At 40.6% G+C, this 15334-nt stretch overlaps 4 protein-coding genes across 20 annotated transcripts in view; 2 read left to right on the plus strand and 2 right to left on the minus strand.

The window, feature by feature from the left end:
• The window catches only part of LOC122567541, a 35035-nt gene extending 23967 nt beyond the window's left edge, over positions 1-11068 (plus strand). For 4 of the 12 annotated variants that reach the window (XM_043726197.1, XM_043726198.1, XM_043726194.1 and 1 more), the window contains exons 2-12: positions 4543-4911; positions 5755-7111; positions 7191-7306; positions 7401-7541; positions 7628-7725; positions 7816-7999; positions 8079-8301; positions 8421-8671; positions 8762-8970; positions 9046-9199; positions 9320-11068. In XM_043726197.1, the coding sequence (XP_043582132.1) occupies positions 4558-4911; positions 5755-7111; positions 7191-7306; positions 7401-7541; positions 7628-7725; positions 7816-7999; positions 8079-8301; positions 8421-8671; positions 8762-8970; positions 9046-9199; positions 9320-9430 (3198 nt within the window). In that variant the 5' untranslated portion in view covers positions 4543-4557 and the 3' untranslated portion in view covers positions 9431-11068. Of the gene's footprint in view, positions 1-87; positions 227-1898; positions 1989-4542; positions 4912-5754; positions 7112-7190; positions 7307-7400; positions 7542-7627; positions 7726-7815; positions 8000-8078; positions 8302-8420; positions 8672-8761; positions 8971-9035 lie in introns of those variants that run through there. The other 8 variants (XM_043726193.1, XM_043726195.1, XR_006316795.1 and 5 more) reach the window with 8 other exon arrangements.
• LOC122567560 lies at positions 10895-12236 on the minus strand. Its single transcript, XM_043726232.1, has 2 exons — positions 11795-12236; positions 10895-11505 (listed from the first exon to the last, which is right to left on the minus strand). Exons 1-2 carry the CDS (start codon positions 12157-12159, stop codon positions 11445-11447), a joined length of 426 nt encoding a protein of 141 aa, XP_043582167.1. The 5' UTR covers positions 12160-12236; the 3' UTR covers positions 10895-11444.
• LOC122567561 lies at positions 11861-13520 on the plus strand. Of its 6 annotated transcripts, none has more exons than XR_006316806.1 (5): positions 12027-12163; positions 12232-12354; positions 12461-12619; positions 12912-12984; positions 13109-13520. XR_006316806.1 is itself a non-coding variant. In XM_043726236.1 (5 exons), the coding sequence occupies exons 1-4, from the start codon at positions 12143-12145 to the stop codon at positions 12916-12918; spliced, it is 336 nt and encodes a 111-aa protein (XP_043582171.1). In that variant the 5' UTR covers positions 12027-12142; the 3' UTR covers positions 12919-12984; positions 13109-13520. The 6 variants fall into 6 exon arrangements, 4 of the variants coding, with proteins under 4 accessions (XP_043582171.1, XP_043582168.1, XP_043582170.1 ...); XM_043726236.1 differs by having other exon boundaries at positions 12435-12619; XM_043726233.1 differs by having other exon boundaries at positions 12028-12077; positions 12420-12619.
• Positions 13521-13669: 149 nt separating this feature from the next.
• Positions 13670-15189, minus strand: LOC122567555. The gene is made up of 2 exons (XM_043726226.1): positions 15006-15189; positions 13670-14785 (listed from the first exon to the last, which is right to left on the minus strand). The coding sequence occupies exons 1-2, from the start codon at positions 15040-15042 to the stop codon at positions 13971-13973; spliced, it is 852 nt and encodes a 283-aa protein (XP_043582161.1). The 5' UTR covers positions 15043-15189; the 3' UTR covers positions 13670-13970.
• Positions 15190-15334: the final 145 nt, after the last annotated feature.

The following is a 15334-nucleotide window of genomic DNA, read 5'->3' on the forward strand; positions in this document are numbered from 1 at the left end:
AGCGTCTTATGCAACGCTCGCGGAGATCGATTTTCCGGAGTTGTTGTTCCTCCTTCGTCCAGTTGAGTCTTTAATCGCCAGTGGTTTCGTCGTTTTTACCTGGCTTCTTCGTTCTTGGCAAATTCATTCGATAATCGGCTAGACGAATCAGGCTCTGTTTTTCTTCTCCATGTTCGCCAGGAGGATCGTCGTCAGGTTTAACAGCCTGGTGTTGCGGTTCGACGAGGTGAGTGCTTTCGCTGAGGTTTTTTTGATTTTACAATTAATTGGATCAGAAATTTTCCGACGATATTCTGGTCTTATTAATACTTATACGTGGTATATTTGATACATTTGAGTGTTGGGCGATAATATTTAGGTATTACCGTATATAATACTATAATCGTATAATATCTAGATATCGCAATTTCTGTGGCGATATTTAACCAACTCGAGAACTTTTGGAGAAATATTCTGAGGATCGTGTTATTTCCGAAAGATAGATTTCGATGGAATAGCGATTGCAACGATAGACTTTGGTTCGCGGATAAAGCGATTTTTCATTATCTTCGGTATTTTCTTCGTTAGCTATCTTCAAGTTCTGGAAAATATAAAATATTTAGATTAGCTTCGCGTAAATATTCAGGCCAAGATTGCCGCGATAGAATCTTTCCAAGCAAACGATAATTTCAAGATTAGACCAAAGCATTTCAAACATTCGAGATATAGGTTTTTTTCGTAACTAACCGGGGAAGCGTTCGATCGGTTTTAAGCAATAGGTTTGTTAAATCGATACGAGACTCACCTTGATCTTCTTTATCGAGATTCTTCACTTTCTCCTTGGATCGCACATATTTATCATGTATATTTGATACTGGCCCTATCTCGCTATTTTTTTGTAGTAGAATCACTTCGTCAAACTCGCCAAACCTGTTATTTTCTCTTCGCCGAGATACAGCAGTTGGCTTTCATACTCCGTTGCACTTCTACGTCACCGTTCCAAATACTGCTTTAGGAAATCGATATACACTGTTCTTCCGTCAACTTTCTTTAGTCCAAAAGGATGCACGTTGAAAGAAATTTATTCGACTTTTTAATCAACCAACTAATTAACAAAAATGTCACTTTTCTTCCTCTTCCTCCTCTATCGATTTTCTTTGTTATTAACGCGTTAAGAAATTTGTTCGGCCCTTGATCGAGCGCCCAACTACAGACCGGTTAGTTAGTTGAACAAAAAGACAGAAAACTTGCGTTTCTCTATCGATTTTATCAAAAATGGACACGTCGAAGTATTCGTTCGACCAACGAACCAACTACAGATCGACGAATTAACTATAGAATATTAACCACTGAAAGGACGCAACGAGAGGCGGAATAAATTACGAAGACGGTGTGAGGAGCGTGGTGCCGTGGATCCAACGTGGGATCGAGTGGTTGTTGGTTTGTTGAGTAGTCGAACGAGACAGCCAGCAGTAACAGCGTAGCTGCGCCGTAATAATGGTTGGAGCGGCACGAACCGGGGTTCCTTGTCGGCCAATCCGGCCTCGCCGCTTTCGGGACTTCACCGAGACCTTCTAGCCGCCACTGGCACGAGAACCGCTTTTACACGGTTCTCGCCGATTATCACGGTCAAGCGTAGCTCTCTATCGTTAACGATATCGACCTTACTTATTTCTCAGAGTCGAGCAATTTCTTCGAGACACTCGCCGGGGTTTGCCCCTTTTTTCGCTATAATATCATTATCGATAGCTTTGTTCGAAATTGGAATATGTATTGAGATTACAAGGTACTCGAATAGATGGATTTTATTTGGAGGTAATCGTCGATGGGATTTAGATAAGCTAGACTGGGTAATAATTGTTTGGGAGAATGGGAAACGACGTAAATTTAAATGAGAGGATTTCGTTCGTCGTTTCGCAGTGGTCGCTGGTAGGTTAAAGTTTCCTGTTGGACGGTTTGTGTAATTGGAGGAAACTCGAATCCGGCTGAGTTGCTCGAGGATTCTAATGGTGGGTGGAGTGGCCTAATCGTTCGTAGGTCATTGCGGTGTAGAATGTTTTAACGTTTCCTTTGATACTCGTACTGGTATATTAAGATTTTTTGGACTGTTCGAATATCGAGCAAATCGTCGGAGCATTTTCGTTTTAACGATGTAAATTTTAGAAATATGAAATATTAAATATACGTATGAATTTTCAAATGTTGGATTTTCTAACTTAAGCGTTAGAAGCGAATTAGAATTTCTAGAATAGAATTGCTTCAATGCAATTTAATTTAAAGGAATAATCTCATCGTTCCTGTAGTCTTCCCCTTACGACTTACGATGTTCGAGCGTCCTTAAATTAGGGATACCAGAGCTTCTTCCTTCTGATATTTATCTCGATCGTCAAAAACAATTTCCTGTTACTTTAAATTACGGCACAGAAAGAATCATCCAATTGTAAAGCGAAAAACTTCGTTAACGAGTCGAAATGATCCAACTAGTAAAATCCAGACATAAAGTTTGATAAGAGAGTTTATCGGGAGATACGTAGATGTATTCGTCGCCAAGACTTCTTGCCTTTCATCAGATATAAATTGCACGAAAGATGCGCAGCGATCGATCAACGATGGATTGCACACTTGTTCAATGACTAAGCACGTGATTAAACGCCTTTTACGCGATCTAAACATGCTCGGAAGGGGGAACACCGCGTGCTGACGTGATCTTCCTCGCCGATTATGATTGAAGTACATAGTGTGTACGTAACCGCGCGGAAGAGAAAGAGAGGAATATATTGCGGAAGCAGTGACTAAAAAGAGAAGGGAAAGCATCGAGTAAGAGATTATAAGACGGAAGTGGAGGCGAGCGTGCTGATGTTTTTACCGCTACGGTCACGTTGAACCAATGTTTCTCTTTTTTTTTTTTTTTTTTCGTGGACTTTGTTTTCAACTTTCAATGCCTTTTAAAACCTGTGCGTCTTGAGTATCGTAACGCACAGATTGAATATCGCAATAATATGTCATTTAAATGTAGTTAAATCAATGGATGTAAAACTTTTAGTCGCAATGGTAGGTAACAGGCAATAGAAACATACCGATCAAGTTTACCGAAGTAACTGGTTTTGTATTAAAATAGAGTGGACAACATTTCTGAATTTAGCGTGTTTCTTTCAACACGGAATGGTCAATTTTAATACATCATATTTCTTTGTTTTTCTTTCTTATTACTGCCTCTTTCGTTTTCTAGCTGGTAATAACTTAATTGAGGTGGCTAATGTGTTTTTAAAATTGGTCGTCTAAATTGCGTTCTTTTTTTTTTAAGACACGTAATTTAACACACGTAACGGTTATTTTTACCGTATGCTTCGAGGACTTTGGTCGATTTGTCTTTGCAGCGTGTTTTATAAGTTTGACCAAAAGGTATATGTCACAGATTCCCCGGCTGGTAATGAGAAACAAATTGCCAGCGCGATTACGCGATCTTACTCGCAATCTGTCGCTAGTATTTTGCGATATTTCAAACACGTGTATTTACACGCATGGCCGATGAATCAGCGAATATATCGTACTAGCGACGCGACACCTTCATTCCCGTAATAAGTAAGATTCATTCATATAATTCGCAGGTGAAAGTTCCAATGTGAAACTTGAAAAAGTAAAACAACGATACGGCGACACGATAAAAGTAGAAATAGACGAAATTTAGGAGAAAGCTAAGAAATAAGTAAAATACTTTCAAGAAAAATTTATCAAAATATCCAAAATCACCCTATAGATTTCACACTCGAATTCGTTTAACCCCTTGTATAATCGGATGAACGGGGAATTTCCTTTGGACGATTGGACGGAATATTCAATTTTCATCTGGATCTCAAAAATCGTTGGCCCCCGTCCATGTGTGTTTCATTTTCGTGAATCTGGAAGGATTGCCGGATATGGTCCGAAGTAATCGAATATCAAGCCGATTGCCAGTGCATGGTCAAGATCCGGATTTTAATTGCTTTATCGATCTGGCAAGTCTGTCCAGTCTGTGCTTGACGTTGCTTTGTTCGTTCAACCGTGAACGGTCCCTTTCGATTATTCATTTCTCTGGTTCGAGAATTCGTCTATGTCTGAGTTAGTCGGTCAGTCTCTGATATAGCGTGACTACGGTAACTTCGTTGTGCTGTTCTTCTTTGATATTTTAACTTCTTTCGACCTAGATTATTATCTTTTTTTCATGGAAAGAAGAGGAAATTGAGCCCGAATACGTTCAGACAGGAATCGATGCAGCCTACGCATCCTCGATGCGACGTTTATATTCGACTTTCTCGGCAACGAGATCTGCGAGGATAAAATTGTATTTTACTCCTCCACACTGTGCGATACTTGGCAGAGTTTTGCTATACCGTATGTGTATTACGTATGTAACGCGTAAAAAATTATATAAAAAGTCGTTGTAATAGCTAAAGCCTGAAGCAAACTTTTACTTAGGTTTCTTCCATTCCTCGAATTCTCTTCATATAAAAGTATCCATCAAGTTTGCACGATTATCCAGCATATATTCAACGTGGTTTATTATTTGACTATTTTGAATTACAGAATGGCAACCGCGAAATGAGCGTGTCACCGACGAACGAGCAACCAAGCCTCGAGATGGAGAAGACGCCGCTCGAGGACAACAGTCTGAAAGTTTCGCCAGTGCAGAATGTGGCGAGGCAAGACTCCGGAGTTCCGGAGGACCTCGCCTCGCCATTGGTCGAAGTCGATAAGCCTTTGCACGAGGATGATATGGACTCGACGATAAACAGCGACTGCAACATCACCGTGATCCACGTCACCGAATCTTCCGAGGCAACTAAGCCAGATTCAACTCTGAACAACGAGAGGAAGGATTATACGGGTGAAGGGAAGGACAGCAAAGACGGAAGCGACAGTGGAGTGGAGGGATGCGCCACCGAGGTGCCAAGGGTGAGGATCGATCGAACTGGACCGTAGAAAAATGCGAGTTCCGGGGCGTTTCGTTACATTCGATCATTTAGTGGTATTTCTGTGGCAAAGGGCGTTTTACTTCGAATTTTCGTTTATTCATGCGTTGTACGGTAGATCGAAAGTCTGTTAAGGGATGAAACGCTTTGGAACAATTTCTGACTACGTTATACAGAAATTCGACGTTAGAGAATATACAAGAATTTTTCTAGATCGCTTATTTACGTACATCGTAGGTCAAAAATTTGATAAAGGAACGAAAGATCTTACAAAAAGCTCTTTAGATTTTTGCGTATGAAGGGTACTACGAGGTCATTCTCAATTATTCCACTGACCTATTAAGCAAGGTCTTAAACACACTTCGTATGAAATTCTCCGCGAAAACATCGAAGGACGAAAAAATTCGTGAGCTTCTAACGTACGAAGGATGTTGGATTGGGAGAGCTTTCTAGATTACAGTTTACTATGCAGGGTGACCCATTTCGGTCTGTAAATAAATTCGCCTGGGAAAGTACTGCGAATAGCTCGAAGCAGTCCTAGTAGGTCATTAGTATTTCACACGAGAAGGAACTGTTGGTTCAGGCGCCAAGAACGCTTTAATCTCAAAAAATTCTTGTACAAACCAACCTTTTTTACGCATGCTTGAAAAATATTTCACCGATTACTCTTATATAATTTCCGTAGAAAATCTCTCAATAAGCGAAACGGTTAACAACTTTACTACAATAGAATGACACGACTAAGATCTGAGTCACAGACCTGAGACTTTTCTCGCTAAGCTATTGTCGTCAAAATCGTATCTACATTCACCGATGCCGGTTTCAGGTACGAAGTCGGAACAGCATAGATTATGCGAGCAGCTGCGGCGGCCTCGACGAGGCGTCCTGCGATTCCAGTCTAGTCAGTTGTTGCTCCGTCTACGAGGACCCATGCGCAACTTTGCCCGACGACGTGAGGTTGACCAACGGTGGAGAAGGTACCAGCGAAGGTGGTAGCGAAAGTTCCTCCATAGCAGGCAGCGTTTCCGCCAGGGCAAATCGAACGAACACCAAGAGAACCATAGCCGTCTCCAACACTAGTAAAAAGAAAACCACTACGACCGAGACTCAAAAGAACGCTAGGGTAAAGCCAACGCCATTAAGCACCAATTATTCGGCGACTCCAGCACGTTCCAAGCCACGTACCGCGACTCCAAGGGGCATCCTGAGCAAAACACAGCCAACGACGAGGGACAGGGCCCGGTCCCGGGAGAAACCTGCTGTCAGAGAGAATAGTAATGATAACACGGCAAATAACAGTCGAGTGACGACGACATTCCGTTCAGGATTGAATTCAATGCCGCCGCGAACGAGGACGAGGCCGATTCCCGATTCACTGCCATCCGTACTCACCACGGAAATTAACAAGGACCTGGCGCAGCGTGGCCGAGGTCAGAGCGGTAGCTGCAGATCTAGAGGTGGGTCCAGTACACGTGGCGCACGCACGCCGAGTTCGACGCCGTCCGAAGAGATTCGAAAACCTCTGTCCACCCCTAGGGTACCTTACACAGGTCGTGCCGAAGCTTCGAAAGCTTCTAGACCGGATAAGATGACCACAAGTATGGATAACAAGGCGCTGGATACGTACGCCACGTTACCTAGAAGGAACAGGAATAAAATAAGTATCGCTAAAGTCAGTGAAAAGACGGACAGGACTATCAGAAGTAGATCTGGAAGTAGAGACGCGAGCCTGAGTAGACAACAGATCGAAAAGAAGACCACAACCAAAGATTCTTCGGGGCACAAGAGTCTGCCGCCATATCCTAGGCATAAGACCGTGGAGAAGACGCGTATTTACCACGAGACCAGCGTGCAAACTGGTCTGACCGGTCACGATATTGAGAACGCTTTGTCCGGGGTGCCGAACGCTGTCACTGGCCCGGAAGTGGTGGAGAGACTGCACGAACAATGTCAAACGGAGGGCACGTGGGAGGACATGCACGCGATGCAGACCGACTTGAAAAGGTTAAACGAAGAAACGTCGCAGCAAAAAGAGGAGAACGAGAAGTTAAAGGCTGAGATCGTGGAAGTGAAGCGTCTTCTTGAAGAAGAGCAAGCGGATCACGCGTTTGCGCGACAAGAATTGGATAGAAACGCGCAACGGGTACTGGCGATGCTTGGCACGCCGCAATCAGAACATGCAGGTAGTTATTAAGTATTAAGAAGTACTGTTTCTCTTTCTGGTCGCACCTACTAGATTGAGCAATTATGGCTTGGTTTTAGAAGGCAGCGATAGCTTCCTAGAGCTGGAGTGTCATTTGCAATCTTCTGGTCAAGTAGTTGCTAATCAACAGTTGGAGATAGCAGATTTACAGTCTCTGTGTCGTATGTTAAGTAGGGTAGGTTATATTATTCTTCTAGTGTTGCTTTTGTATCGTGGCTCGACTATTTATTTGTACTTGTTCCTTCGTTATATTTGATTCGTTTATGGAGGATTTGGAGAAAAGCTTGGCTGCCCAGAAGGCATTGTTACAACAGCAACAGGAGCTGGAAGCTGAGTCGGCAGAGATGCAAGATTTCCTCCAAGAAGAAAAAGCTACTTTGGCGGACGCTTTAAAAGAGGCGGAAACAGAGGTGGTATATTCTTGATACATAGATACAAAGAGAACCAGGAAGCGACCGACGAACACGTTAGTATAATTGTTCTTTTTAATTCGTAGCTTGCGAAAAAGGAGGAACTGTTAACGAAACGCGAATTGGAATTAGAGAGGCAAACGGAGGAATGCAAACATTTAGTGCGAATCAGCGAACAACGAAGGTAAGTATTTACACAGGTCAAATATATCTTGAAAAGTTTCCTTAGACACGAGTCTCTTTACTAACATAGTGTTTCGACATACGTTTCTAGACAAGAAAATTTATCTATGAGCATGAAATTAAATGCAGTCGAACGACGAAGCAGGGAACTCTTACTTACACAAGGCGCTGCCGTTTCCGGAGCTGCGGTTGCGCTTTCCGGTCTTGGAACTAGGCTAGAGGGATTAGTAGACCAGCTGATAACATCCTATAGTATCTCAGTGAAAGACCTTGAAGTAATATTCCACCATCTTCTCTTGTTACTCGTTTCTTTTCTGTTTACCATTTAACGGCATCTAACAATTTTATTTGTAGGATGTGATATATCACAATGAAGCATACAGTAGAAGCAATAGTAGCATTGAATCGAGTCCTGTTAGCTCTAAACATAGCCTGAAAGAGTGTACACCTAGTCCAAAAAGCGGTTCCTTCGTTTCCGCGGTAATTGGAGCAATCCGGAACGCGGCGACGCATCCTTTTGCAACGAAAAACACCGATAAAAAATCTACCTTAGAATCAGCCAAACAAATGTATAAGGGTATATATTGTGATTTAAATTTAATCATTTGAGAATGGCTATTAACAGCGAGGAATCAATTAATCGATGATCAAAGGCATCGTGCAACAATAATGGTCTTGTCCTATGTAATTATTTAGAATTGAGCATGGAATCATCGTCCGACTTACTCGATTTCGAAACCGAGCCATGCCTGATGATGGAAAGCGTGTTAGAAGATGTTCCCCTGCCCGATACATACTCGCATAACATGGTATCGAGTAGCGACTCGCTTCGCAGAGCTTTGAGTTTTCCGGAAACTGTGGACGAGAGTAATCTGAAAAAGACGCGCACCAACGAGGAGTGTTCGAGTCTTACGAATCTCACGCAAGCTATTTTACATCGTCGTAAGGTATGAATAGAAAAATACTGAGAAACAGTTGTGAAATAACAAAGACCGTAACGATGGATTATCAATTGAAATTTGTATAATTGTACACAGGTCGAAAACGAGGAAGACGATGATTGTGACTCTATCAGTGAGTCAGACACTGGCACCAATGAAGGCCCATTGGCTTCGGATTATTGTCCTGCTGTTGGTCTTGTTGATCAAGTAATCGATGTAGATAACCTCGTCACGAAATTATTAAAAGTATTGCGAATAATACAGCTCGATAACGACACGTGTATTCAGGAGCTGAAAGAAGAGAAGTAATTTCATATTTCTTTGCTGTACACCAAGACACACGTATAGAGAACACTGCATAAATATATAGTGATTTGCAGATCCGAATTAGAAACGAAATTGGAAGTAACTGTAACGGAATTAGAGGAATTGCGTAAAATCGTGGACAGCCTGCATCAATCGGACGAAATTCTCAGCAACACTTCGGACAGAAGACGTAGCGTGATGGAGAACTGTCGTCTACTGATCAAAGAGGTAATAGCTGGTGACGTTACCGATACATATCTATAAAATGTTTCTGGTGCCGTTTTAAGAATTTGTTAATCAACGATTGACTTTTTAAAAAAGATGTCAAATGGAATAATTCCTCTATAGGCGGGTAAGGAGGAATTAAAATTTGACGAGCCCGCAGTTGCTAATAATAGTGGAGGAGCTACGAACTGCGAAGATCTCAACGCGAACGCAGCGGCTCAACCATCTTCCTAAACACGTTTCCTCTTACTCTTGTTTTCCTTTTTTCCCCTTCTTTCCTTTTCGTTGTCGTCCTTTATTTCTTACAACGTGTATCATTACTGATTCCATTGTTTGCATAATTGTCCCTTGTTGATGCCAAAACGGGAGCTGCGTAGGAAAATCACCTTAATGCGTATCGTTTGGGGGAATGAGAATTGCGCTAAACTGGCGCTCGACGATGTGTACATGCAAACTTTTCTCGGCGAATCACGTCGAGGTGATTAGCTAATATGGTAGTCCATAAAGCATAGGCATTTTGCGTGTGTCGAAGTCGTGTACAGCTTTCTCCGTGCCGTCATGTTATGGAAGATATTCGTGCGTATTGCTTTAGTATATTTTATCATTGAGAGACGTATAATCCGTGTATATAATAACAGTAAATCTGTCCTCATAATTTCAAAATTGATATAGTTGATAATTCATGATCCGATATCGTAGTCATACAACCTCTGGCTTTCTTTCAGTCGGAGATTATAATTTAAATGTATCCTTTTGAATCATTGTCGTTTTTGCGTATAACATGGTCGAAACAATAGTTAGTTATCTCGCGTTAGGATTACTCGCGATTAATCGCTTTAAAAGAAAAGAACAAAAAAATTATGAAGCATAGACAAATTTGTTAAGGATACATAATTGCGATAACAAATGAATTTCCTTCTCGTGCCCACCGAATTACATTTTATCCTGCTATTAATGACGAACCATTTTCTCAAGAGTATTAATTCCTATATACATACTTAGAGAGGAAAGCAGATAGGTTGTAATGTACCTTAAAGCTCCGTTCATCAAAGTTTACAACTCATTTGAATCTTGGAAACAAAAGTAAGGAACGAATATGTAATCTTCAAACGTAAAATGACAACAGGGTACATTAGGTTTACGATGCACTACATAGTGAGGATTGGCGCAATTAATATATTGTCAAATATTAATCATTCGAATGGAACGACACACGATGTCGTTCGTAATATTATTTGATTCATCATGTGTCGATATTTAAATATCCTTGCTGTTCCAAACGTGATTACAAACATGGCCGGGAATATCTTTTGTTTCAACATTCTCATAAAAAAGAAATGAAGAACGGAAACACGGATATATTTGTCGCAATTATTCCCGAGCATCGAAATGATGAAAAAAACAAAGAAAATACACACGTTACATACAGAACTGCTTTCTATTTTAATGGTGAGATATATTTGAAGAACATATTCTTGTACACGCTTCCATAAGTCACAATTATTCATCGTGTAAGTTTCGAAAGCATTGTATATACATATATGTAAGTGAACACCGTGTAACTTACGACTTTATTCTAATTGCGTTTCAAACGATCGGTCCTTTTTTTATATAGGTTTCCCTTCGTTCTTTTCCTTTAATAGTAGAAATTACTTATTGCAAAGATCGTGTGAAAGTGATTTTTTTCTCTCCTCTATCTTCTTTTTTACTTTTTTTTTTTAATGAAGTAAACGATTCCACCCAGATGATATATATTCTGAAAATCATAGTCCTAAGCATTTTTTATACAAAGTATTGTGATGATATACCAAAAAAGAACTCATAAATAATGTATTTTAATTTTTAATCAAATAAATTTCGTTTCGATAAGAATCGTGTATCGTATGTTTACTTGAGTATACAATTGTTCGTGGAGGGCTCGAGTATTGGTTCTATTCAAAGAATAATATTAAAAAGTTACAAATAACCCATCTAAACCTCATGCCGTTCACAGGCTCGTGCGATATTTACCTTCTTGATATTTTCCCTTCGTGTTTTTTTCTATAAAATATCTGCCCAATTCGTTATAAGCAAGATTAATAATAGATATAATCTTAAGATAAAATTAATAATCAGTTAATGTCGATGTAAAGGATAGAAAATGACAGTAGGAATGAGGCAAATGGTCGATTGTCAAAAAATATTGATGATAGGATAATTACATTTTACGCGAATGTCTTGCAGCGTTTCGTGTAAAAGACCGAATTCTTCATTCTTGGCGAATACGACGCAACAACGGAACTAGCAAATTCGCCAAACGTAAACCAGCCCTAAAAAATAAAGGTACTACATCAGTTTGATAAATCAAAAAAGAAGTGCATTAAAATAAAAGAAATAATATAAAAATATATACAATAGCATTTTACATATCTATCAAAAATAGTATCATTGTACAAGAAAGATCAATAACGACACTGCATCTTTTTAAAAATGAATAAGAAAATAAACATCGATTATTTAAAATTATTGTTTAAAAAGGAAATTTTTGCTTACAAAGTAAAATTCAAGGTAAAATAGTATCATGTCGGTACCGAGTGAAACTTAAAAGTTGGAAAATACCTGTGAGTCGATTTGGGCGCCGGTGACGGTTTAGAATCGACTTCCGGTTTACTGGATTGCGGCTTTGAAGAATCAATTATCGGTAAGTTAGGTTTATTATCGCCAGCAACACCGGCTAGGAGGAGCGTCTCGACGGGTGCGACGACGAATACCACGCCGTCCACGTGGATACGGTAATTCTCAGATCCGTTTTGTCGTTGATCGTAATAATCGACCGTAGAATTGTGGGAAGGCGGCGTCGTCGGGCTCGATGACTCCACGATCGATGTTTCGTTCGCAATCGGTAAACACTGAGCAACTCTGTTAGAGCCTAACGCGGCGAGTAGCAGCACCGTTTTGAAGATCCGCATGTTGATCGATAGCATCGATGTCTGTTTCTAATAATTGACGTAAATAAATATCAGAGGTTATATACGTATGCGTGTGTCCTAAACCAGGTCGTTGACGAAACCCCTTCTACGACGACGCTCTCGAGTTTTGTCGATTCGTCGATTCGTCGATTCGTCGAGCAATCACGAGAAACGAAATTACTGATGTTTTGGAATTCTCGCCTAAACAAGGTAAGTCTGACACGCGACAAACGATCGATCGAGGAACGATCGAAAATACGAAAAGGACTTATAAGTTGATTTTTGATGAGAAAAAACGATGCCCGTGGCGTGATAGCGTGAGCAATGAACGTCTTGACGATGCGGAGGATGAGCGAGGTGTGACGACGTCTCCTGCCGACCGGCGATCCCGGTCCCCACCTGGCATGGAAACAGATCGTCAGGCAAGTTCAAGAACCTGGGGCCACTGTGCACGTTCTGTTGCATACATACCCAGGTAGAACGTAATCTTGGTTGGAATTGATTTTTCTGCTCGGACGACGTTGATATCTCATTCTACTTTACTTTAGAATTATCTATATTATGTGTCAGTTGTCTGTCTTAAGGACAATTTGAACAATAAATTTCAATCAATACCAGATTTCCCTTACACAATAGCATACTAACTATGAAATGATATTCGTGAATTTGCAAGTTACATGTCGTAGTTCGTAGAATTACAAAGAAACAGTTTCTACAATTTTTTGAGCTACATTCATTAATCGATTAATACTACGTTCTTATTGTAGAATATAAATACAATCATGCTTATATTGCGAAGATATCGATAGAGAAGCAAAGATTAAATACACGGTAAAAGAGGTAATAAATGTCAGCATTTTTACTTAAGGTTTTACAGGATGTAATTAGTTGTTTATTGTCGTAATGAAATGTCATTTCGTTCAACCTCAATTTAAGAGCCGTTACGTTCCTTGTTTCTTTTTAGGTTTTAATTAATCTACGTAATTCTATTCAAGAACAAAGTTCGGTTGGGAAGAAGAAAAACGAAACCACTGGTAGCCGGTTTGCTCCCGAACTTATACACACTCTTTCGTGCGTGAAATATACCCACATACACACACGCGCGCGGGCGCATGCATACACGCACATATACGGGACCGATTTGTAAAGGGCAACGGCCTCGTATGGCCCCACCGAGTTCATTTCCCCGTTCCTCTGTCTCAGCCGCCGCTTATTACCGTAACCTTGCCCTTGCTCTTACATTTCCGCCATGCTCGAACTTCGAGGATTGTCTTCCTGGTTCGCCTTGAATGGCGCCTACCGATGAAAGCTTATAGAAGATCGGAATCACTTGAACGCGGCTCAAATTCAAACGTTCCACCTTGAGCCTGCAGATAAGAGTTAATCGGTTATCTATTGAGATAAGCAGAGATAAATTTTCATCATTCGAGAACATTCTGTAAGGGAGAACGTTCACAAAATTTTAGGTTAGACTTGACACATATTTTGCAGGATCTTATTTTAGGGAAAAAATAGTAAACCTTTGTTCGTGTGTGCGTGTATATTTATTTCTCCGTAAACATGATACAACCCTACGATACATTGTAGATGTAAATAGTACAAATGTAGAAAAAGATAGAATAGCTTTCAGTATATATATAGTTCAGTTACGAGATCAAAGTTTGCGTTTGAATTTTTCATATAACTTCTTTTATATATTTTCCTGCTTTTTATACTTTTTTACTACCTTTTTTAACTTTTAACTATAGTATACAAATATCACAATCGTCATATAAATAGATACTCTTAAATGGAACTTATGTACCTCTTACTAAATAGAATGAATTTTAATTAAAATTGCTGTCGTTCTGACAAACACCTAATTTATCCCTATATCTACCAGGTCCGCAATTCTCGATACCGCCTCCCAACAACACTAGCTCCTGCTCCGCCAACTTGTTGCCCAATTCGTTCCTTTCCTCAGATATCAAAAGTATGTCTTCCTCCTCCTTCTTCGACAATTGTTTCTTCAACGATATACCCGGCCTCGCTGCTTTCAACACCTCTTCTTCTTTAACCGGTAGATCATCCGAATGGTCGAGGTTCTTCACTTGCGAACTTCTAACGTTAGTAGACCTTTTATTTTCTTTTATCGAACTATCAACGAGTCCACGATGTTCTTCCGTATTCCACAGGCTTCTAGTCCTCTTTACCGTCTTTTTACCATCGATAGACACCTCTTGCAAACCAGGCTCAGAATTTTTAGAATCCATCGACGATGTTTCTAATTCAATTTTCTCTGTGTTTTTAGCGTCAGACGACTTGTCAGTATGTTTACTTTGAGCTGTGCTATCTCCCTCTTTCTCTATATGAACGATCTCGACATGGTAAGGCTCCCTCCCGCCATCTGCATCTTCTGTCTCATAAACCATCGTTTCAGATGGCTTCTCCGCGTTCTGTTGCTTGCTGCGTTGCGAGATTAGCTCGTTTAACTCCAGCGCCTGAGTAGCCAGGTTCTTGAATAGACCACTGCTACCGGAAGTAGCGACGACCACCAAAAAGTTTTCAAACTTCGCATCCACATTGAAGTCACCGTCTTGTCGCTGATCATACGTGGCTGGAGCCGCGTATATTTGCGGAATTAATGATTTAGATAGAATGCCTGCAAAATTACACAAAGATGATAGAGCATAAAAAAGAACTGCTCCAGTTTCATATGTAAACAGTCAGAAAAGTCATTAATTTACAAATAACTTAGAAAACTTATCTGAAGGAGTAGAAGAGCAACATGTAATTATATCAAAATATATGAAAATTAAATGTTAAGAAAGGATCTATCTTACGAAGAAATCTATAGTATGTAGTTGTATACGTCATTCTACCTGGTAACAGGATGAGGCACGCAACGTGCAGTAGCATCTTGGTGAAACCCTTTTGGAAGCGTCCGCTCGAATCAGCCGAGCTGAACGAAGTCCGATCCTCGACTGTGCGAGAGATTCGTCCGCTTCCTTGGCAGCTTTGGATCGCCGGCGTCTTGTATATAGATCGAGGAAATATCCACTGCTGGGAGAGGGTAAGAAACGTCTTGTATGCCTGGCAATCGACTTACATTAGATGATTATGAAGCGACTACCATCCGCCAAGACCGCTCATGATAGTACTGCTTCTCGCATGGTGTGTAGCTTCTTTCACAACTTTATCCCCCTCTACG

The sequence above is a fragment of the Bombus pyrosoma genome, linkage group LG5 (genome assembly GCF_014825855.1).
Source record: "Bombus pyrosoma isolate SC7728 linkage group LG5, ASM1482585v1, whole genome shotgun sequence".
Classification (NCBI taxonomy): domain Eukaryota; kingdom Metazoa; phylum Arthropoda; class Insecta; order Hymenoptera; family Apidae; genus Bombus; species Bombus pyrosoma.